This window comes from Larus michahellis, chromosome 2 (assembly GCF_964199755.1).
Source record: "Larus michahellis chromosome 2, bLarMic1.1, whole genome shotgun sequence".
Taxonomy (NCBI): domain Eukaryota; kingdom Metazoa; phylum Chordata; class Aves; order Charadriiformes; family Laridae; genus Larus; species Larus michahellis.
The window spans coordinates 133224624-133248343 of NC_133897.1; the positions used below are offsets into that span (position 1 = coordinate 133224624).

Consider the following 23720-nt stretch of genomic DNA (forward strand, 5'->3'; position numbering starts at 1 on the left):
AGAGGAGGCCCAAAAACATAGATTAAAGAAAAAGTAAAGTTAAAATTTAAAAGAATTTCTAATAATTTTGATTTCCTTATTGCTGCCAGAAGTAGTGATCCACCTACCAGATGATAGGTATAATTAAAGAAAAGTGGCACTGAGTAAAACAGTTCCATGGATTTGGGGTGAGGTTTTAAATGCTACCAGACGCTTAAGTTTTCTTTCTCTTCTGAATTTCCCCCAAATTAACTGACTTTCTCTTATTCAGAAGAACAACTGTTCTCCCTCAGCCCTCCCATACAACCTTTTTGTCATAACAACATCCTGGCGAAAAGAGCTCCCGTGAGACAAAATCAATCAAAGCCATAAAAGAAGACTGGTTTTGTCATGCCAGGCCCTACTGCTCATGCCTTACAGTTACAAAACCGACAGCAACTAAACTGGGTTGGACAGACCATCTGAATAAATCCAGCCAGTTGCCCCAGCCAAAATTAACATACCTTTTGAATTTGAATGTTATACAGTTAATAAAAACAAACAAAAAACCACAACATAGAAATAAGCTGTATTAACATGGTGATAACGGTGTCGTAGTGGGGTAGAACCACAAAAGGAACTTAAGAGCCCTAAACCCAGGCGCCTTCCCCACACGCAGTTAGGCTCAGCGTGTTTTTCTCTGAAGCTCCCTGCCTCCTTGCCTGCCTGCAGATCCAGCAACTGAACTCTCTCCTTGATGGAAAGAAACCCCCCAAAAATAAACTACCTGAAAGGATCCCTCTCCATCCCTCCTTTCTCAAACCTCCAAAATATTAGGCTGAGCACACCCTTAGGAAGGGAGCTGATGGGACAGGCGGAAAAAACAGATGCTTGTGTAAATAACCAAATATCCCTTTTCCAGTAATTTTCCCTTTGCTGACATTTTTTTTTTCATGCTGAATTTTGTTTTTTGTATACTAGAGTAACTGTGTGTGGGATCCCTCTAGTTCTGACACTAACTAAGGGAAAAAGGCTCAGAAGAAGAGGCATGGGTTAAATAGAAGCCTACTGTGATAGAGTGATAAATGTAGTAATATCCATGCAAGGTTTCATACCACCCTTGACTGTAGGTCCGTCAAAGTGGAGGGAAAAAACTCATTTGGACTAGCAAAGGTCCAGATCAGCCTCGATACGCTGTGTGGAGCAAAGACACCCAGCAGAGGTCTGTCTCACCTTCGCTGGCTACAGAAGCCATAGTGTGAAACCTCCTTTTACTGCCAAAGTGGGGGAAGAAGCCTTAGAGAAGGCAGCTGTAGACACACCAGGAAAGCAAGATCTAAACATTGCTGCCCTCTGACTGTCTTTCTTTCATACTACACATCGTTTAAGGAGGGGAAAGCCCCCAGCCCCACCAGTGTCCTTCAGCAATGCCGTCTCCAGCACTCGCTGTTCCTGTCTTGCCCGTCCCCAGTACCAGCAAGAGCAGGATGCTGCCGGCCTATGTTCCTGCTCACTGATGGGTGCATGGGTGGGAAACAGCCACGAATCAGTCTGCAGAGGGAGGTTCAAGAAAGTGAATGGATTCCCCTTTGCTTGTTTCCTTGGGGTTTTCACATCCATGGAAAAAAAAAATAAGAAAAAAAAAAATTCACTTTTCATTAAAAGAGTCTTTTGAGTCTGTTGGTGAAACTGATACTGCAGAAATATGTGTTCCTGTGTGCTGCCTTCCTGCTCCATAATGGCTCTTGCATTAGGGACCGGGGAGCGGGCAGGGGAGGCTGCTGTTGTCCATTTACTTTAGTAGAGATTGCTATTGAATGAAACCTTTAATGGGGGGTTTATGCTCCGGCTCAGCTAAGAGCTCCGAGCTTGTGGCAGAGTAGTCTTTCCCTCCACCTTGACAGCTATTAGAGAATCGATATAGGTAACCCCTCAGCTGGCCGTCAGCACCCGACGGCCACGGGGCTGCCCTGGCCACTGCCGTGGGGTCACTTGTGGGAAAGTGAGACTTCTCTGGGGAGCAGCACCCCACCACATCCCCACCGCCACCGCGGTGGGCCAGTATCCTCCAAACCGCGAGGAGCCCTACAAGTCTGCAGGGAACACCACCGATTAAGGCAAAGCAGGGACTCGACCCTTTCTCCCTAGGGAGAACAAGATCCACAGCTTGATTTGATTTCAGGGAATTCCAATTTTGGGTCAGTACAATGCAAGAATTCATCCCTTTCCCCTACCTAGATAGAACAGAGGACATTTTCTCTGCTACTGTGTTTCTGCTAATGACCAAGGTGTCTCCTACTGGTTCTGCTCAAGTCCCTGCAAGTCAAAGTGGGAGAAATCGCGTTATTTCACTGCTACTTTGCAGACTGATAATCCCATAGTTTGCAGGACTGCGTTGGTATTCTCATGCTAAGGCATGTGACAGCGCTCTCTGCACTGCTAAATTGCTGGGCTAGCCAGAGTTAGTCCTCTGAATTTAAGCCTGGTTTGCCACCGCCCCAATGCAGCTAAACTGAGGTTTCCAGGACAGTCCCTACAGCAGGAGCTGCTGCAGAGTGACCAGCTGGGGATGGAGATGGAGTAGAGCTGCTCGGGTCTCACTGTAGGATAGGCAGAGGTGCTGCGATACTTCTCCTCCAGTGCTCCCGCACCCAGCCCCAGGCACCCCGAAGGGATGTGCTTTTCAGAAAAGGCATTCACAGATGGAGACTAAGCCTTATTAAAGCTTGAGTCAAACATCCTAAAAACAGTTGTTGGTCCCACTGAAAATCTGGATGCGTTTCACATGGGGTCAAAAAAGAAGGAAAGCAGAGAGCAAATCCCTCATGCCTGAGGCCCTGCACTACCTGCACTAAGGAGAGCCAGAAGGGAGAAGGTGCAAGGAGACGTGCATGTGTGAGGACAGAAAAGGAAATGAAGGTGACGGCGACTGTCGGTAGGGGTGATACAAACCCCCAGCGCTTGCTGCAGAGGCAGGTAAGAGACTGGGAACCCTGAGAAATGGGTTTCTGAAGGAGGGGACAGCCAGTCAGGGCTCCCCAGATGAACGATCTCACTTGTTTAATGGACAGTTTGGCTCTAATCAATATTTGTTTGTGGCATTATCTTCAATTCACTAAGCCACTTGCTGCTTTTTGCCTTCCCTCGGTGGTTAACCACCTCCCTCTCCCCCGAGTTCCCCAGGGAGCGCAGCAGGACAGGGACAGGGGCTGGAGCAGCAGGGGGATGGGGACCGGGCATTTGAAGAGTGGGGAGATGCCGGAGGCAGCAGATGTCCGTGGCCAGGCCTTTTGTTCCCTGCACTCGCCAGCCTGAGCTCTGGGACCACCTTTTTGTTTTTGTCTCGCCATTGTCATTCACCAAGGAGGGGCTTTTCAGGAGTTAGCCTCACACAGGGCTCTCCCCACTGCCCCAACAAAACAGCCAAGATTACCCTCATCCTCTGGTTTCTATTTAGATCACTTTCCATTTAACATTTAAAAAACCCTGACTCAGTTAATGCAAAGCACTTAGATTCAGCTAGTGTCTTACAGGGTTGATCCATCCCAAGGGCTTGACTTGCTGCTCCCTTTGGCAGAACCATTTTTAATCCTAGTTAGGAGAAAGAAGAGGGAGGGTGCACAGGCCAGGTACGGTTTCTATAATCCCTTGCCTTGGGGAATGCAGTGAGAATGAGCCCCCAGCCAGGGAAGCCACGCTACAGCCGCTGCGTGAGGAACACAGCCGCTGCATGAGGAACGTGGGTACCTATTGCACATAGTGTATTACTACAGTCACTGGCATGGAAAATGCCAAATGACACTTCTGTCCCATATTTGATGATGCCAAGAAATGGGAGATGCAGATCAGAGCATGCAGAGCCACAGCCCAGTCCCCTGGAGAGCTGTGGGAACATCCTCCTTTCTGCAGCCTCAGCTCAGAAATGGCCGGCGGGAGCATAGAATCATAGAATTGTCTAGGTTGGAAGGGACCTTTCAGATCATCGAGTCCAACCATTGAATACTGTGGTGTCTGCTCAGGAGGGACCTAGCAGCTGTGGCTTCCCAGTGAAAAGATTGAGCTTGGTCAGTTGGCTTGGTCACCAACATTCTCCCTTCAATTGAACTTATAGTGCAGCTTCCTTCATGCAAGTGGCTTTCTGCACTGTGCGGTCATCCCCGGAACCTGTCAGATGAAAAAACACAGTGTGCACACGCGCTGCCCCTCTCTTCCCTTCTTATCCGTGTGTACAAGTCCCTGAAAGCCTGCTGAGCTGGCCAGAGCTGCTCCTTCACTGGACTGCCAGCAGCATGGCCACAGAAGGCACAAGTAAATGTGGAAATCCCTGGGGAGGGAAACATCAGCTTATAGGATGCAAACAGGGAACATGTACACTATACAACGTACAGCGGCATTCCCTAATCTAAATCTAATCTCTCCTAAACCCTGTCCAACAAGGACAGCAGTATGTTTGCACTGACAATCACTGCATTTTCCTCGCAGGAGGCTGGAATCTGCGGGGGGCTGGCGGGGCAGCAGCTCAGCCTGCCCTCCCTCCTGCTCCCTGCTGCTTTATTTCTCCCCACCCTGCTGGGAAGTGTGCTGCTGGCCAAATGACACCCCCACTCCCCCCCAGCCCCAGCACAGCTGGCACTTGCCATTCAGAAGGGAGAGGAGGATGCTACAGGGTAGTTAAATGCCTTTTTTAGTGCTCAATCCCGACCCATCATCTTGCTTGCAAGTGGGAGTGAACTCAATCCAGGACTGAATGGCCTCAGCTTCTAGGAGCTATTTGGACACTCAAGGCCCCATCCATCAAGACACTGGGTGCCTTTGACTTCTACTGCAGTCAGCTGCTACCTGGCAGGACAAGGACTACAATTCCCAGTAGGAGACAGTTAGACTCTGTAATGACTTGCAAATAACGCAGAAAACACCCTTCACCCATTTGCTAGTACCACAAATACAAAACTCCAATGCATCAGGCAGAAAACAAATCTATAGCCTATTAGTGTACACTGCAGCCTCCAGTAATTTATTTTCATTCTTTCTATGAATCTCATTGCAATAGTCTTAATAATTAGCACCAAAATTTACATGTACAGGTTTAACGTGCAAGACAACCAGTACCTTCAATCACGAGTACAAGCGAAACCCTTCACATACTTTTACAGACAACTCATCAAATACGGTAGAAGGGTGTTAATATTTTAGTACAAGATATTTAGGGATTCTTCAAGCAGAAGAAAATGCACAAAGTTAAAAGCACTATAGAAGATGAACCACTTAAATAAACAACCCTCATTTGCAAGAAACAAGATTACCTGCATGGGAAGATAACCATGCATTTCATAGCACTTTGGAGTCATTTCTAGTCATAACACTTATTTCACCACTAAGTAGCTGATGATTTCACCAAATCCTGAGTTATTTATGGGACTGAACCAGCAAAGCCTTCCTACACAGAATTCATGTTTCCGTTGGCCAGGGTTCTATATGCCTGGGGAAAAACACCTCCATACAGGCAGACAGCTGGAAGAAAGGTTCAGTTCCCCCACCCGTACTTCAGCATGGTTTGTAGACATAAATATTGTGAGAATTTTCTGCTCAGGAATGAATTTTACTTATTTAGAGATCACCAGCTCAGGCATCAATATGTACAAAATTCAGACTGAGGTATTACAGGAATCTTTGATATTAAGATAAGCAAAAAAATTAAGACAAAATGTGATATTCATTATACCCAAAACCCTACATGTATGTACAATATTAATGGCTTGCTTATTTCAGATACTGCCTAGTGCTGGGCCTCAATATTTTACTTAAAAGTAAGTGGATCTATACATATTTTTAATATTTTTACCATGAAAACAATGAGGACAGAGCAACTTAAGGTACAATAAACCATAGAAAATTAGTGCAAATCAATAGATATTTATAGATACAGTATCTGCATGATAGAATTAAATGTGCAGGCAATATTTTTTATAGTTCTAGGCTGTACTTATAGAGATTGTTAAGGTTGGCATAAAATATAAGCTATTGTCTCTGCTACTTATGTGCAAAGTCTTTGTTAATCCTATCTGATCTAGGATATTAAGAGAACCTCATCAATCCAGTAACATCAAATCATCTGTGTTAATTACCCAGCTCCAGCAAGGGCTTCCATTATCCCTCCTGGATGCAAGACACAGCCCCACCGACACAAGGGAGCCCCTTCTCAAGTGCACAGCCCCCTCCCCATTGTGCTGGACACTCTGTGAATAAGCTGCTTCTGCACCAGTTACAGCAGTGGTTCCTATACTTAGTGGTCCCTCAGCACAGGCTCCATCAAGATGAGATTTCACATTGCCAGTGAGTGCTGTTCGTTAATGATTCTGAAAATACTTTGCAGAAATCAGGGTCTAGTCACCTTGGATTTGACACTGAAATTCCTTTATCAGGTGTAGTATGCAATAATGTAATATGTATATGAAAGGACGGGATGTCTGAGGTGTTATTCTGAGTCCTTCTCCAAAGTCAGAGGGCAAAAGAAACGGAGCCAGCTTTCAAGAAAAGGATAGCTAAATGAGCAGCTCTTTCTATAGATAAAAAAAAACCCATGCAATTTTATGAGAAAATACTTGCCTTTTGCTAAAAACGAATCAACAGAAAACCTGCACAAATCGCTCCCAATTTGCTTGCAGTGTCAGTGAGATTTGGGGGGTGAAACCCTCCAGTCCTCCCATGGAGCTTAGGCGTTGCTGCAGGCTGGGGAGGGAATTTCAGGTGCAGAGCTTTAGGGGCTGAGGCGTTCTGGCATTGCCTATCCTACACCTCAGATCCTAAATTTAGGATAGGAGAAGGGTTTCCCCCTTCCTAAAGAGGTATCAGAAGAGCCAATTTTAAAACCTTTGTGCCTTAAGAACTAGTATATGGTGCATTTTTAAAGCATTCGGGAGTGACACCACAGCAGCCATCCTGTGTAGAGCCAGCAGGAGGAAGCAGAGGAGCCCAGCCTTCATGTCAGGAGCCACCACTAAGGCCTGACTGGCCAGGAGTCCCAGTAATGGCAAATACCTACACAAGAGAAGGTAACAGGACAGAAAAGCTCAAAGGTGGGATCATGCTGGCTCCTGGCCTGTGCCGATCCCACAGTGCAACACCTCTACAAGGCAACGTGACTGTTAGCAACCCATAAGAGCTCACTGGTGCTTGGGAATATCTTCACATTTGGTCCTCTGAACTGTGAGAAGACAGAGCCCACCTCCAATATATCTCTGTGTAGGCCTGCAGCTATTTCATCACACTCTGCCCCTCACCCCCTGGTCTATCTGGGGTCCAGCATCCTCTGGAAGAGTCAGTCCCGCTGCTCTGGAGAATGGAATTTAAATACCCTTATGCTGGTCCAGCAGTCACTATCTCTGAGGCAGTTCACATTCAAATACAGTCATTAAAAGACTTGCACATTAAGGGGAAGTAGACCCCATACCTGGTCATACACCCAGAGAAAACAAACAGGCTAAATGGGCTTTGGGAAATGCACTTGATAAAAATGTCCCTCACACAAGCTTTGTTACAGACTGCACCAGGCAGCCCACCGACATGGTGCCTTAGAGGCACGGAAACACTCCTCACAGTGGTATTTGTGCACAAAAGGTACATGGGAGGTGAAATTCCCTCCTGCCTGCATTTGCCTTTTGTGGAAATTAGGATATGGGAGGCAAGAAAGGGAAAAGTTGGGTAGCGCATGTTAGACTTCATCCCAGTGTGTCATCAGGGCACCCAGGCAAGAAACGCCTGTCCCCTGCACTCAGAAACATGCCCAGGGTCCAGGGACTGGCTGTACCCAAAGAGTCACCGCAAGGGTAAATGTCACCTCCTGTGGCATGCACACAACCACGCACAAACACTTGCACATAGACCGATACACACGCAAAGCCACTCAAGGATGTGTCCATGGGGCTCTTGACTAATGAGCAGCGTGCATCTTCATGTGGAAGTGGTAATCCTCCTGCTCCGGGAAGTGCTGGCCGCACACCGAGCAAGTGCAGCCCTTCTCCTTGCTGTGCGTGCGGCGCACGTGGCTGTCGTGGGCTGCATGCGAGGCGAAGGCTTTGCCACAGTGCTTGCACTTGAAGGGCTTCTCCCCCGAGTGCTGGCGGATGTGAGTGCGCAGGATGCTGGATGCCGTGAATGCCTGAAAGGGCAGAGATTGGGAAAGGGGGGAAAAGTTGAAATTAACCTATTTTCACATGTATAATCCCCAGGTTCAGCTGACCCAGACCCCGTCGTCAGGAACACTGTGCCCTGAGAGTAAGTCCTCAAATAGCTCACATCCCCAGCCATCTGGAGAAAAAACAGTAACCCCCAGCAATGAGGAACCAGAAGCCAACAGCTATCGCACTCAGCTACAGAGATGGCTGAGTCCATGGAGTCGGATGAAGCTCAGAGAAAGATTTCTGACCACAGACACCAGTAAATATCTTCTACATGTCAAAGGATAAGAAGTCAATACTGTCCTAATTAGCTTTGCAGCTCCTTTATGTTTGGGAGACATAATGCAGGTTCATTTTCAGAGTTAAAACCTTTCATGTTTACATACGCTGGCTTGGGATTCAGCTGCCTGAATTCACCCATGCAGTCAGTCCTGCATCCATCTTTTTGGGTTTCGTTTTCCCCTTCCATCATGCTCTGTTCCTCCTTCAGACAGACATTCCAGCCTGGTTTCCCTTCTCAAGAGTATCAAAATGCACACAAAACACTTTGTCCCCCTTGTAAAGACTCCTCCTGCATTTGGGGAGAAATCTCTCCCACCAAGACCTGAGCAGGAATGTTGCACAGTAACCTGTGTGTTCCCTGTTTTTTTCTTTTCCCAAGAGACACTTTCAGGCCCTTCACTATTTGCACACCACACACACACACACAAAAATCCTCTTTAATACAGTTATGCTGCTAAACTATCGCAAGTAAATTTTCACAGCGAAGAGTAAAATCTCTCAGATACCTTTTAACTAGGAACCTTAGAGCACAAACAGATCTGAGATCCCTATAGAGAAGTGCCTGGAGATGGTTATCAAGAGGGCCAAAGTGTGTTTCAGGGCCAGAATGGTGATCTTGGCCCAACACTTTTCCTTTGATCTCACTGAGATAGCAAGCAAAGGGGCAGGGAAAGCAAAGCTGCCCTGGAGCAGAGCTGCTGTTAGAGGCAGAAGAGGCAAAGAGGAATTGTGATTGTGTAGGAGGAGCAGGTGAGGATGCTTCAAAGTAGCCCCTGGCTTCCCAGCCACAGAAATGATGGCTTATGTCCCAGGATAGCTGCATCCTGCAGCCTGAGGACTAATGGTTTCATCTGTTTCAATCTGCAACGGTCCTGTCAGAGCAGCTGGGGGCCCATCAAGGATCCCATGTGCCCTAGAGATCCGTTCACAGAGCAACCTGTAAAGCTCTGCCGCCTCTTGCTGTGATCAGAAGATTAAAGGATGACATTTCATCCTAAACTCTGCCTACAAGTGTTCAGGATGTCTGGGTGAGAAAAAAATATAATGGCCAAAAGGAGCTTCTTCTAAGGTTCTTTACTACGGGACACTTCAGCTCTGTGTTAGTCCAGCCAGTCATAAAGAAAACTCCCTCTCCAAAATCAGGAGCACCTTACTACATGCTGAAGGTGCTTCTGCATTGCAGGGACACTCCATAGCACCTGGAGCCCTGCCGATATTCACCCAGCAGCAGCCTGCACATCCACCCTCCATCTGCTGGGAGAACTGTCACTGATCTCACAGGGAGAGCTCACCTGAATCCTCCCTGTGGTGAAGGGTAGCAATAGTTGAGCACATTTATTTTTGATCGTGCTGTATGGTTCTAGTCATGGTCTTTTTCAAATGAAACCTCCACGCCCAGTTGCACATCAATGGCCCAGTTACCTTAAGGTAAGCATGCACAGAGATATCGTGCAGGTTCAGCTTATGGGACAAATCTGTTCATTGCGCTCCAGAAGCAGTGTCAGTAATATCAAAAACTACCTATCTATCTAATGAAAAAGGGGAACGTTGGATGTAGCTGCATGCCTTGCATGGTATCCGAAATGCTCTCGAGCTTTCCTAGACCTTATCCCTGCAGCAGCTCTCTGAGCTGGGATGAAACACAGATTTCACATCAGATGGAGAACAGACTCTGTTTCTTCAGTCTCAGCCATCCCTGTCACTTCAACTCACAACTGTGTCCAAAATATATATATTCACTTGTCTGGTTATCAATTTAAATAGAAGACATTTTCTTGAAAGAAAACAAATGAAAAAATTGAAAAAGAAGACAGAGCCACCCCTCCACCCCCCCCCCCCCCCGCCCCGAGTTGTGGTGTGATGCTGAGTGCAGCAGGGGATGGCTGGAGGGACAGGATGGGGCTTTGCCTCACCTTGTTGCAGTAGACACATTTGTAGGGGCGCTCCCCGGAGTGAACCCTCATGTGTTTGTTCAGGCTGGAGGACTGAGAAAAGCTCTTCCCACACACTGAGCACTGGCGGTGAAAAAAAAGGAAGGATAAAGTTAAAAGGAAGCACCCAACAGCATAGCTGAAAAGAAAAATTAAAATTAGGTATGTGGATGATGTGTGTCTGTACTTTCCTACATATATTTATGTGTATACATATATTTATCTATATACATATATTTATGCATTTATGTATATACAAACACAGTAGTAATTAAAGCAGTAACAATTTGAAATAGTCATAATCTTAATCTGGTTTTACAGCAGACCTTTTTTTTAACAGGGAAATAATGCAAAATTTCAAAGCTTTTTTGCGTGCATAGTCAAAAACGTTTCATTAAAAATGTCCTTCTTCAAAACATTAACAGAATATATTGGCTTTCACTAACCAAAGCATGAAAATTTCTGTAAAATCATCATTTTCTTCAAAATGCAAATGAAGCTCTAGTTGCCATTAAAAATTTTTATTTAACAAATAAGGTAAATATTCCTAAAATAACAAGTATTTAAGGAGACCTTTTAAAATAGTAACCATTTTTCAGAGATGATGAGTCAGTCACAGCACTTAGCCGACAGCTTGATCTGTCAGAATTGTGTCTCCTTAGAGGAGTGGAACAAGCAGTACTTCATCCTCCGACCCAAGGAGCTGTGAAGACCACCGCATGGCATGCGCTCTGCGGCCGGCAGCCACAGGGCAAAACCCAATTCAGAGGGGGCGGAAGTCATTTGGGAGACTTGCACTGATTCAGTGGCATTTGTATGAGCCCCAAAATAATTTTCCCCCTACAATAATTTGACAGAAATGATCTTTTGCAAGTTCAAAATAAGGTAAGCTATAACTGATCTTGAAAGGTTATTTTTTTACTGACACATTTTCCATCTTTGCTTTCCGAGTTGATCTGTTCTCCTATAAATGTTCAGAGTAAGTATCTTCCTGCTGTTCTGAAGTATTTCTTTCAAAGGATGGGAAAGGGAAGGGAAAGGGAAGGGAAGGGAAGGGAAGGCAAGGCAAGGCAAGGCAAGGCAAGGCAAGGGAAAGGGAAGGCATAATTAATACTTCATATTTGACAGAATTATATTTTTCACCAGTTACTAAATCAATGTGATATTCTGACATAGCAATATTGCTGATATAGTTAGAAAAGCTTTATCTTTTCCTGAAAAATTCACATTATTCCAGGATGATCGATAAAAGAATAATTTGGAGGACTGATTTAATTATGCCATTTCAAGCACTGGAACTTGCCCTTCCCAAGCCTTTAGGAAGTCTGATTTTCTACTCCCTGTGCTCCTGGAGAAAATGGGTGCTACAGAGGGTGTTCAGTGGAGATGAGGCAAGTATCTCAGCAAGGATTTGCTTTGATCAACTGAATCTGCTCCACATCGAATGTAAAACTTATAACTAAGCTCTGCTGAACAGGACAAACTCTTCCTTTACAGACAGAACGGTCCCACCAGGGAACTGCCAGGGAAACTAGAGGAGGCGGAACAACAGCAGCATCTTACCTCGACCAAAAAAGATTCCTTAATTAGCCCCCCCGAAGAGCCAGTAACTGCGGCGAGTCCCGGGAGCAGGCTCACCTTGTGAGGTCGGTGCTTTTCGTGAACGTGGAGAATATGGATCCTCAGCCTGTCTCTTTTTTCAAAGGATCGGTTACATAGGTGACAAGGAAATTTGCGGTCCCCTTGGTCCACGCAGCGAGTGTATTTGAGGTGCTTGTCCCGGTAGTACTTGTAGGCAAAAACCTTGCCGCAGCGCTCACACTTAAAGCTCTCCCCGGCTTCTGTACAGCAGAAGGGAAAGTGCCACCTCCCCGTTACACCACAGCAAAAGGGGCTCATTTCAAATCTGCTTCCTTGGCAGAGCTGGCAGCCAATTGGGAATTTTAAGTCTCCGGGAGGGTAATAACGGTACATGGATTATGGCAATATAATTAACAAAATACACGTCGGATCTCTGAAGCGTTCGCACCGCTCTCCTTGCCTTTCTATTGCCTTTCTAACGGAGGGGAAAAAACTAGAGTCCACAACCTGATAAAATCATCGGTTTTAGCCACTGGCTTCAGCAAAGACAGGATTTCATCCTTGTATCTCCATAAACAACGAGCGCATATGTGAAAAACCAGCGCAGAATCCCACAAAAAAGCGTCTCCTCACACGGAAACATTGCCAGGTATTTATTATCAATATTGTCCGTAAATTTTACCTCCTATCCCAAAAAGAAAAAAAAATTGCACGTCTTTTCTATCGTTTTCAAAACGCTATCGAACAAAAACACGTTTATTTGGTTTTCTTTTGTGTTTCACACTGTTCTTAACAGCTGAATTTAGGAACAACACAGGAAATTTTTCAAGCGTTTACACATCCTTTTCTGCCTTTAATGAAAGTAACTTTCGCTTAAGGCTTAAACTGAAATGAACAATTTACCAGCTATCTGAACCTGAAGACAACAGCTATAAAATTTTCCATGCCAAATTTCCATGCCAACATGCCAAATGCTTCTCTCCCTTTCCAGTTGCACCCGGCTGACCCATCTCTCGCCCGCTCCAGCTTTCCCTCCGTTGGCACAAATTTTCTTCATGCATAAGTATTGCTTATAAGAACGTCAAATTTCCTGCACGTTATAAGCAGAACGACTCCTGGAGTAAGTGCATTTGGCGTTTCTTCTGCAAGCAATATCAGTGTTATCGGATCGGAACGACTTCAGCCTGCCTTGTTTACCGAGAGTGTTAATCGCACGAAAAATATTAAGCCAAGAGTGTGCAGTCGTAGGATAAAACAGGATCAAAACACGAATGCCGCCCCCAAAAGCCCCTCTCCTCCCAAAACAGGAAGCCCCCTCGAACAACAGCGCTGCGGAGCCGGTGCAAGCCCAGCCCAGCGCCACCAGATGTTTTACGATGGTCAGATGAAGACTTTTAACCCCCCGAGGAAAGGCGAGCTCGGGGCCGGGCGGCGGGGCAGAAAAGGCTGCCTCTTGCACCCCTCGCCACCCCGAGGTGGCAGCAGCCCGCGGCGCAGTCCCCGGGCTGCCCGGTGCCGAGGGGAAGCTGCTCTTTGGGGTGCTGGAGGCTGCAAGGGGTCCTGGTGGGACCGGGGCTGCGGGGCCACCGCGACCCCCAGAGCACCCCCGCAGCAGGGCCGGTCACCCCACCACTGGCTCGCTGCAGGGACTGGGGAGCGTTTAAAATAAAATACAGCCTTAAAAAGCAAAGGTGATGCCCGATTTCCTTTACCTCCCCTCCATGCGAAATTTAATGCCGACCGGACACAGATCCATGGGAATCGGGGGCATTGCCCCTCGAGGGGTCGCTGGCAGACTCACCTTCGGGGTGCTGCGGGGGTCTCTTCCCCTCCGGCATGCCTTTCAGGCTGATGGGGATGCCCAGGAACTGGACGTAGCAGTCGCCGTACCACACCAGCAGCTCCTGCTTCGGCAAGATTTCCTTGCAGCTCTCGTAGAAGATTTGCCCCTGGCACTGGATAGCCGTCAAATTCTGCTCCTCGGGGAACCTGGCACAATTCACCAGGGACATCCAGTTGCCAGAGGCGCCCTTCCCGTCTATGAAGTGGCTCAGGCGCCCGTATTCAAAGATCTGGAGGGCAACGAGAACGGGATTTAAGTTAGCCCGGTCCTTCCCCGACACGTCCCGCTCGCACCAGTCCCAGCACCCGCACTGGGCCGGGCCCCTCTTGCAGGCTACGGGAGAGGGGCGGCCGAAAGCCTCGCCCCGGCCCCGTTTAGGGGGTGCGGGGGGAGCCCGGCGGTGCCTCCACTACCTCCCACATCAGCGAATTGTCGTCGTAAGTCTTGATCTCGCTGGTGTTGACCACTTTGCCTTGGAAAGGGCCGAAGCGGACTCCTTTGGGGATGGGGTCCGTGCAGAAGACTCCGAGCTGAGACACGTCCCCGTACGCCACCCGCAGCACCGAGAGCCCTGCGGGGGACAGGGCGGGCTGAGCGCGGCTCGGCCGCGGCTGAGGGCGGCGGGGGGCGCAGGCAGCGCCGGGCCCCTACCTTCGGGTAGCTGCAGCGAGTCCCTGTCGAGCAGCGGGGCGGAGGAGGAGTCCGCAGCACCTGCAGAAAAGGGACCCCCATTTCAGCCCGGCGCCGGCCGTGCAGGTGTACCAGAGCAGAGGGAGCGGGCCCTGCCGCCCCCGATGGCGGCCGCAGCCCGAACCACCCCCCGGGTTTTCCCCGCTGTGGGCTGGTAACGCAAGAAAACCGCAGGGAAGGGAAGCCCGACGTGATGCCGCGATATCGCCTGCAGCCCTTTTGGGGACAGTCCCCAAACCCCACCGCACGCCCGGCCGCAAGGAGCTGCCTTCTGCCTCCCGCCCCTTGCCCACAAGCCGGAAACCCCCTTACCCGGGCTGGCGGGGGGCACCCGGAGCCCCGAGATGGCGTGGAGACTGCCGGCCAGCTGGCTGCTCCGGAGGGCCCCGTACAGCACCGCGTTGAGCTCCTCCTCGGTGAAGTGGTACCTGTAGCTCTGCCCCGCCGCCCCGCCGCCCCCCGGGCTGCGGGCAGCCCTGCGCGGGGGGCTCGGGTAGGGCGGCGGGGGCGAGCCCGGGGCCCCCGCCCCGCGGGGTGAGCCCTCCCCGGTGGGGAAGGGGGCCGGCGGCTTGGCGTAGAGGGGCAAGGGGAGGCCGGGGAAGGGCTCGGCGGGCAGGGGGGGCGGCTGGCTCAGGAAAGCGGGGACCCTGCTGAAGGTGAAGGGGGGCAGAGGCGGGGAGGCGGGGACCAGCCCGCCCAGGGGTTTCAGGGGCTGGAAGAAGTCGGGGGCCGCCTCGAAGTATTGGGCGGGAGGGAGGAAAGAGGGGTAGTAGGCAGCCAGGCCGGCGGGGCTCATCCCGAGGGCGTCTCCGCCGTCTCCGGGAACCGACTCGCCGGCCAGGGACACAGCCATGTCGGACCGGGTTGGGAAGGGAGGGAGGGAGCTGCCGGGAAGCGGAGGGGCAGACACCCGGGGGCTGCCGGGGCGGGATGGAGGTGCGGGAGTCGCCGCTCGCTGCCCTCCGCCGCCCGGCGCCGTCGGGGCGATGGGGCCGGGCCGCCGCCGGCCCCCCGCGGCTATATGGGCCCGGGGAGGGGAAGGAAGGGAGGGCAGGCGGGGGTGGCCCGCCCCGGGGGTCGCGCAGCCCCGGGGGCGGGCGGGGGGGCTGCCCCGACGGGCGCCCCTACCCCGGGGCGGAGCCGCGGCTACTCCCGGAGCGGTCGGGCCGCCCCTGTCCACGTCGGGGTCGGAGGGGGCGGCAGGGTGCTCCCCCCGCGCGTCCCCTCCCGGACCCCCCCGCCCTCCGCCTCTCCAAGCCCCCCGGGTGGGCTCTGGCTCTGCCCGAAGGAGGAGACCGGGGATGGCGGGAGCGATGCTCCCCACGGATGAGCACCTGCTGCAGTAGGGGAGCACCCTGCCAGCGGGCCTCCGTGCTCCCCAGCAGGACCCACGGCCCCCACACAGTGTCTCGCGGGTTGCAGGTGTGGGGTCTTGGGTATGGAAAGTCATAAAACGCCTCTGAAACTCCGATGACCTGAACACGCAGCAGCACACCCGCAGCCGCTGCAGGTTTCACGGGCACCGCTGAGGTGATTTTACTTTAGCTTGGGGTTGCCTCTTGAGTGCCTGGCAGGACACTGGGCTCCTGCTGGGGTTTCCCAGGCTCCATGACCAGGCCTATGGCAGGACCTGCCCAGAATGGGACCAGAGGAAGACATCTGGCCCTTTCCCCTTGCAGAGGTTCTGGGTGATCCCCTTCTGCAGGGTTTCATCCTGGATTTTTGTGGGGTTTCTCCTTCTTCTACTCTCCCCTTCCTCCCAGGTGGCTACGTGCTGTAATTGCTATAAAAAGGGGACCTGGAAGGGGCTGCAGGACCCCGGGGGCCCAGGTGTGCACCTTGCCATTGCAGGATATCATCCCTGCTTGTGCAGGGAGATGGAGAAATCTTTAGTTCAGGGCAAAACCCCTTGGGAGGCAGGGCATGAGTGGGATGGATTACTGCAGAGCCTCCCCTTGGGCAGCTCATTCCCTGCCGGTGTCCAGCCTGAGTGACGCCGCACAAGCAGGCGTGGAGGGAAGGGACGGGGTGGGCAGTGCTGCACTGCACAGCGCTTGGGGACTTGCACCCACGGGTGCCTCTCAGAGCAAGGCAGCACAGGGCTTCCTGGGGCACATCACAGCAAGAGCCAAACTGCTCACAGATACGGTTGGAGTGGGGAACAAAGACAGCCAGGTCTGACTCCCAGAGGTTTAGATGCCATTTGAGTGGTTATGGTGTGTTATAAAAATTAATTAACATAGCTCCATGTGATCTTCTGTAAAACATTGCCTTCATCCCAAAGAAGGGATGTATCAGGACTCACGTGAAGCCAGACACAGTCGCAGACTGCACTTGACCAAAGGTGAAGCCACCCTTCCAGTCCTTGTTTCTTATCTGGCCTGAGTGAAGTGCTTTGAAATAGAGAATTTGAGAAAGGATCACTGACTGCCTGGGGGAATGAGGGTCTTCAGATCATAGGACCTCAGGCTCTGTAATTCCTCCCTACCAAGAGCTTCGATTTGGAACTTCCTCTTATTTTTTTCACACAGGACATAAACAGTAAGACAGCAAACACAAGCACACAGCACTATCAAGGGAAATCTATCAAGAACTGATTCAAGCTGTCCAGACTCCCAAGACCCTTTCCATAGTCAGCCCAGTGCCGCTTTGTCTCCAGACTTGAGTTCGAACATTTTTGTACTTTGCATTAAATTTATTGGGCTAATTCTCCTACTTACAGCCTCATTCTCCATCCTAACCTCCGTTTGCAAGACAAAAGTACTGAGTACACCAGGGACAGCAAATATGCACAGGGAGAAGGTGCAAATATGCATAGGGAGAAGGTAGGAATGCAGCTTTCCGAAACTTGCTTGAGATAGTTCCTTAGCTTAAATAGCCTGATTTTTTTATTAGACTTTTATTTTTTTACTTTCTCTGTGTTGTTCCAAACCTGTTATTTGTAAGACTAAAGTGATGCTGCATTGCTTTAGGAAACAGTTTCAGGCAGGCAGTTTAACATGGTTTCATTGATGCAGCATCAGTAGCATAAAATTAGTATCAGAGTTAATTGGATTTACAAGAATAAGGCTTCGTGCTCCAGTTGCACAGAAAAGTTCGAGTTACCCTTAGAAATTAAGTGTTGCCAGACAATCTGGAGTCCTCTGGCTACCTTGTGCCCAGGTAAAGGCACAGGAAACGGGGCTTCTGGAGGAGACGTGTTCACATCGGAGATTTTTGAGAAATGAAGACAAACAAACAAAATGTCAGATCTCTAAATTCCCATCATTAGTTAAATTGTAGACATGCCCAGAAATAAAAATATCCCTTTTTCTAGAAGCCTGATGAAAGAGAGCCCAGGAGAAGAAAAGGGCTTGAGGCACCACCGTTGTCACTGTATTGCAGATAATCTTTAGAGGCTTTCATCCCCGAAAAGGTTAAAGGCATTAATTGCATTAAAACAGTCCCGACCTCAGGGAGAGATTCCTCTTGGGGGGGGGTGGGGGATGGGGGGTGGTGGGGGGTGGAAATCTTTGGCTCACACACGCTGTTCAGCACGATGCCCCTTGGTGTGGAGCATCCCTGCTGCCAGCAGCGGCGGGGGAATAATTTGAAGGAAAAAAAATCACTCTGGAATTATGGCTACAAAAAGAAAAACCTTAAAACGAACCCTGGGGACTCCCTCACTGCCCAGCAGCCCCCCGCTGCTGCAGCTGGTATTTAGCGCCTTGCTCAGTGGCACCTGACATGTGTCCCCAAGGCCAGAGTCGCCCATCCAGAGCACAGGGCTCTCCGCAGCCTCCAGCCTTCGCGCTCCCCCCATCAGAGCAGGTTGCCGTGACCAGCAACGTTCGTGTGCCTGCAGCGTCTGGCTTTTGGGCTACTGCAGTGCCGCTCGGGTCTTCCTTTGGGACTTTGTTATGATTTTATCACAGCAGTCTGTCAGGCTCCCTCCCCTGCTGAAGGATTTTAGATGGTATTCCTTCTCCACTCTGATGTGGAGATGTCAAAGATCAGCAGCGAGGGACATCCCTGCAGGCTGCTTGCGTAGCATTCAGTCGCCTAAGTGGCCTAACACAGAGCTCATCTCCTTGGATTGATCCAGATTTCTTGATCTAAAACATTACATCCCAAACCCTCCCATCCTCCTCTCGGGCACAAGTTCTTCATCATCACTCCTACTCCCACTCTACACCTTCCTCACTCCAAACTTAAAGCGCTTTGTCTCCTACAAATTCCCGAACACACAGGTTACACCTACGAGCAGCCCCCTGATCCTCCGAAGACCACTGTGCCGCAGCAGCCCCTGGTGCCCAGCTTCCCACCCACGGGCTCCCTGTGCCCCAGCGCTGACACTGACAACCAGCTGCAGCACGGACGTGGGAATCCCTGTCACGGACCAGTTGCTGTCATGGAAATAATCCAAATAATTACAACTTTGATCAGGTCAGAGCAGAAGCAGTTTATTGCTATGGCTATAGGAGAGGACAGAGAGGACAGCCTCTGCTGATGTGGACTATTAAAAAAAGCGAAATCACACATTAAAGTGATCTAACTTTTCTTTTTCAGTATTAGCTGCGTCTTTACATATAGCAGCTTTTTAATGATGTCGTCATTAGCTCAGTAGCTTTGCTAAAGCAATCCATTGCTCTCATCCCATTCCAAATACATTGAGAATAGATAAATAACTGAAAAATACATGTGTGAAAAAAAGTCGGAGCAAGCCAATCTAAAATCTGGAGCAAACCAATCCCATCGTATAGCTGCAATCCTCCCCCTTCACTGGGGTGAGCCACTGCGCAGGCACACAAGCAAGGGCAGGAGTATCTGTTATTCGTCTTGTTGCCTCTCAAAGCCACTTTGCCTGCGGTTTGCAGGGAGCTGAATAAATTGCTCTGGCCAGGTTCACCATGAGTCCTTCCAGCCTCCTGAGCAGTTGTAGTACAACTCGCATGAAGTGATGAAGTGAACTATAGCCTGAAACTGGGGTGGGAGAGACATTTTTGGAGCAACAGGAGAGTCTCCCCGCCTTTTCTGCACTATCTGCTCAGGAACATCTCCTAGGGAGAAACCCCTGGGCGCATCGCAGGAGCTGGAGCAACCCCATCTCCCCAGCCGCTGTTACGGGGCTGGGGGTATCGGTATCTTGGTGTCAGTTGATTGACCCCCACCTTCTTCATCCTTAAATATCTCAATTAGTGGTGGGCGAGTGGTTCATTCAGAGCATATCGTGTACGAACTGAAACATTTAAAGCAAAGTCCCTGCTGCCCTGGTGAGTGAGCCTGACCGGTGGAAGGAGGGTCTGAATGGTATCTCAGCCCCTTCATCTGCGTGGAGCCCCTTTCACCACTGAGTGCTGCTGCCTTTAGTGCCCAACTTCAGGGGAGGTGGGGGAAACACCACGTTCTATGGCATTGAAACTGTCCCTTGTGCCCAAACTGTTGTTGTTCTTAAAGTCAGAATCTTTTAATGATCCCCAGAAGGGTTCCAGCTCCTCAGGGGAGGAGGAAGTTAAAACCCATATATTCCATTGGATCAGGGAGTTGGATTCGAGCATCCTTGTGGACACATGGACATCTTGTGCCACTGACAGTCACACCGGCTGACGCTGGGTTGTCCTGCCCAGCCACCCATTATGCACAAGCAGGATGATATGCATTTGTCTAATGACAGCAGCCACAGGAGATTCACGTTTCCACTGAGTACATTATTTGCAGAGTTGGATGATTGTTCCCCCATGATTAACCAATTTCCTCTGTGCTACTCGGTTCTACTACTCAATCAGGTTTAAATCTCTGTTAGTTGAGGTTATTCCTTTGCAACTGTGCATTTCCCTTTCTACCCAATTCTTCACAACTTTGAAAGTGCAGATTGTAGAGAGCTCAGCCGTAGCTTGATTCTCTCAGTTCCCTCCTGTTTTATAGCCAACACCACTTACCCATTTGATAGTTGGAAGTGATCTGTTACTTACAGGAGGAGGGCTTGTACATACTCTGGTAACTTGCTTTTCGTTCCCCCCCACTACAAATTTGTATCACTAGGCCTTCAGCTTCAGCCATTTACAGCTCTTATTGTTCTTCTAATGTTGTATAAACACTTCTTTTCCAATCCACTCGTTCCAATTAACCAGAGGATTTACTAGCACAGGTCCTGTCTGAGTGCCCCCATAATGCTCTAGAAGTTTGCTTACAAAATTAACACTATGGGCACATTACCGAAGGATCAGTCTCCCATCACACAAGGATTATATACATTTAATGTCGGGAATACTCACAACTCAACCAGATCCTGCTGGCTACAAAACTGCTAAGGGATGCTAGAAGCAGCCGCCTCCTCCAGCATCCCCAGCCCAGGACCCTCCTGCCTGGTGGCTGGGGTCCAGCCCAGCGCCCAGGGACCAGGGGTCCCTGCTCAGGCGGGGGGACATGGCTACCACTTTCCTGTTTGCAGGTTCACCCGGTAGCGACGCAGAGCACAAATCCCAGAGACACACAGACACAGGACACACACAGAGAGGACACTGACATGTCGGGTCACACAGAGTGCCACGGATGAGGTGCTGCCCTCAACAGCACCCGCACACAGGACCAACGTAAGACACAAACACAGGCAGCCAAAGCACTCGCACCCCTCTCTAGGTTCACACGCACACCCATTTTCATGGATGCCTTGAGTATGGTCACAGCCCTTCTGCCCATCTGGTACCCCTGCCCACATCCCAGCCCTCCCACCTGCGTCACGGGTCCTTCACCGGCTGCCTGGCGCAGCTGGGTGCACCAAACGGGAGCACTCACTCCTCCCTCACACACTCCACGTTCTGGTCATCCTCCAGCGTACACTTGCCAGATTTCACCCTTTCAGGCAGAAGGTAAGCCAGGCCCTGGTTCAGCCACCATCAAGTCTTTTTCTAACTATCCTTTAAGATGCTCTGCTTGATCTTTCCTTTTTTTTTCTTCCCTTTTTTTTTTTTCTTTTTTCTTCCCCTGATACCTAAACCACGACAGTCTCTCAAACTTCTGGCTTGGGATTCCATTTTATTTTTGGTGGCCTCCTCATACCCATCAGAAAATACATCCCACTGTAATTCAGGCACCTTAGGCCCTCTGGTCTCCAAGGCGCTCCTTATGCTTAATCCCTTCAATGCAATCAACCATGTTTTTTTCATCCCCAAGGTAAGTATCCAGAGGCTGACGGGAAAGAAACGAGGCACACGAAGGGTCCCTCCTGGTCACAACTGTTTTAGTACTGCATCTTACACCCTTCTATGAATAAATGAAGACACAACAGAAACACGTTGAAATCTCTAAAGCCATGTAAAACCCGAAGGCATTAAAATTTATTAAATGATGCAATAACAACAGAATTCTTTATTTACAATAGCATTATTTAACATCAAATAAGCAAATAGCATCAGCAAAGCAATATTAACTTGCATAAATGTATTTAAAATTTCTCTGAATATATCTACCTTTGCATAAACTGCTCACACTAGAAATACAAACATCAATGCAGGTGAACAAAGTGATGTTCAGAGTCAACTCCGTTTTGAAAATAAATCACAACCTGAAACACTGTAAGCTTTCTCCTGAAGAACCATAGTTTATATATTGCTTAATTTTACCCTTGTATAATCTTTTCATATACACACATCTCAGATGCAACTTCATGATGAACTGTACAAATAAACCCCACAAATGACATAAAGGGAAAAAATTAAATGACAGTAAATGTTTGAAGAAATGTGTCCATCATCCCTATTGAACAACATAAAGATTAAGTGATGATGCACTTATTCCAAAATTGTACACAATTCACTATACAAATATAATACATCAGACAGCTATGTAGGAATATACAAGACTTAAAAACAGATCTAAGGCATTATGCTAGATTTTAGCATTTTGAGGTTCTTGCACATAGCTTTTACCTGTAGTAAGAAACTTAAAAGATTTTGTTTTAGTCTACAAAGAAACACCAGGGAGAAAATTCTAATTAAAATCAAAGCCACTACAGTAAATTTTCTTTTGTGCAGAGAATGCTTTTGCTCTTAGGCAGCATACTACCATACAAATACTAGAAAACTTTTAAATTCACACCAACAATTAATGGCTTAAGTTGCATTTCAAAACTGATTGTGTATCTTTGGGTTCTGCAAGTGGAGCTGTGCCACCCATTTCATCTGTTAAGCCCATATGAATTCCGCTTTTAAACAAAGACTAAAAAATGTATTGTATAAACTGCAAAAACATTGCTTTTAATTAATACAGGCCCAAAGGGATACCGGTGTGGGACAATATTTTAAAGATCGAGTACAAATTAATTCATTGTAGCAAAACAGCTCACTTCACTTTTTAACCTTACCACATTACATGAACACTTAAACAGGTCGTACGACCATGTATATATGCTTATTTTTCACATTATGCGCCTTTCACATTTAGTAATGTAAGTAGAACACTGATTAATTGTTCTGTTAAACAAAATCCAAGTACTTTCTCCGACAAATTTACTGTATACAGGATGAAAAATACTGACAATGAAGGGAATTGATTTGGCTTTTTTTTTGTTTCTATAGTGATCAATATGATCAGAAGATTCCTTCACTCACTTTTCTCTTTCATTAGTTAGAAGACGACTAAAGTCACGATAAACCCAAACGGAGCCAAAGTGATAGGTACAATCTCCTTTCTGTCAAAATGGCAATGGATGAAGAATATCACAATCACTACAGATGATAAGGGTTTGCAGGTCTGTCATGAAACCGGACAAATTTAAACTATTTTTGTCCACTGTGAAAAAGAATAATCTATCTGCAGAGGTTACGGTTAATAATCGAAAAAGAACAGAATAGAAACAAAATTGTTTTAAAACTCACTTACAGTTTGTGGTGCAGGAAGTTAATTCCTTCGATTTATGCATTTCTTATATAAATAATTTTTTGTCAGATATATAACGCAAGTTTAACACAAATGGCATTGTAGTAGTAATGAGGCTGCAGAGCTCAGGGCCGACAGCTATTTTGGTTTCCCATCAGCAGGTGAGAGGATGGCTCAGCTGACTAAATATTCCGTCTGAGTTTGGTAACAGAACGGTGACAGCTGAAAAACGTTGTTTCTCCGGAACGGTGGCACTGCCCTCCTTAGGGACAAACACAACTGTACATTTCCCGGGCTTTCATCAACAGCCTTCTACAGAAACAGCCCATTTCGAACCACCTTTACCATATCTTCCTCATCCTTAATACAGAATAGCTGCTACTTTATCTGAACTCCCACCGG

General features: G+C 48.5%; 1 protein-coding gene across 1 annotated transcript; it reads right to left on the bottom strand.

Moving 5' to 3' along the window:
- Positions 1-7888: 7888 nt before the first annotated feature.
- PRDM14 (PR/SET domain 14) lies at positions 7889-15315 on the bottom strand. Its single transcript, XM_074573633.1, has 8 exons — positions 15081-15315; positions 14781-14981; positions 14424-14483; positions 14186-14343; positions 13731-14001; positions 11987-12189; positions 10331-10432; positions 7889-8116 (listed from the first exon to the last, which is right to left on the bottom strand). The coding sequence occupies exons 1-8, from the start codon at positions 15313-15315 to the stop codon at positions 7889-7891; spliced, it is 1458 nt and encodes a 485-aa protein (XP_074429734.1).
- Between the last annotated feature and the right edge of the window lie 8405 nt (positions 15316-23720).

Excerpts from the sequence above, each read along its gene's own strand:
- PRDM14 (XM_074573633.1), bottom strand. The coding sequence starts at position 15,315 with ATGGCTGTGTCCCTGGCCGGCGAGTCGGTTCCCGGAGACGGCGGAGAC. Across the intron at positions 12,190-13,730 it reads ACCCCCGCAGCACCCCGAAG|AAGCCGGGGAGAGCTTTAAG; the intron begins GTGAGTCTGCCA and ends TCTGCTGTACAG. Across the intron at positions 8,117-10,330 it reads AATGTGTCTACTGCAACAAG|GCATTCACGGCATCCAGCAT; the intron begins GTGAGGCAAAGC and ends CTGCCCTTTCAG.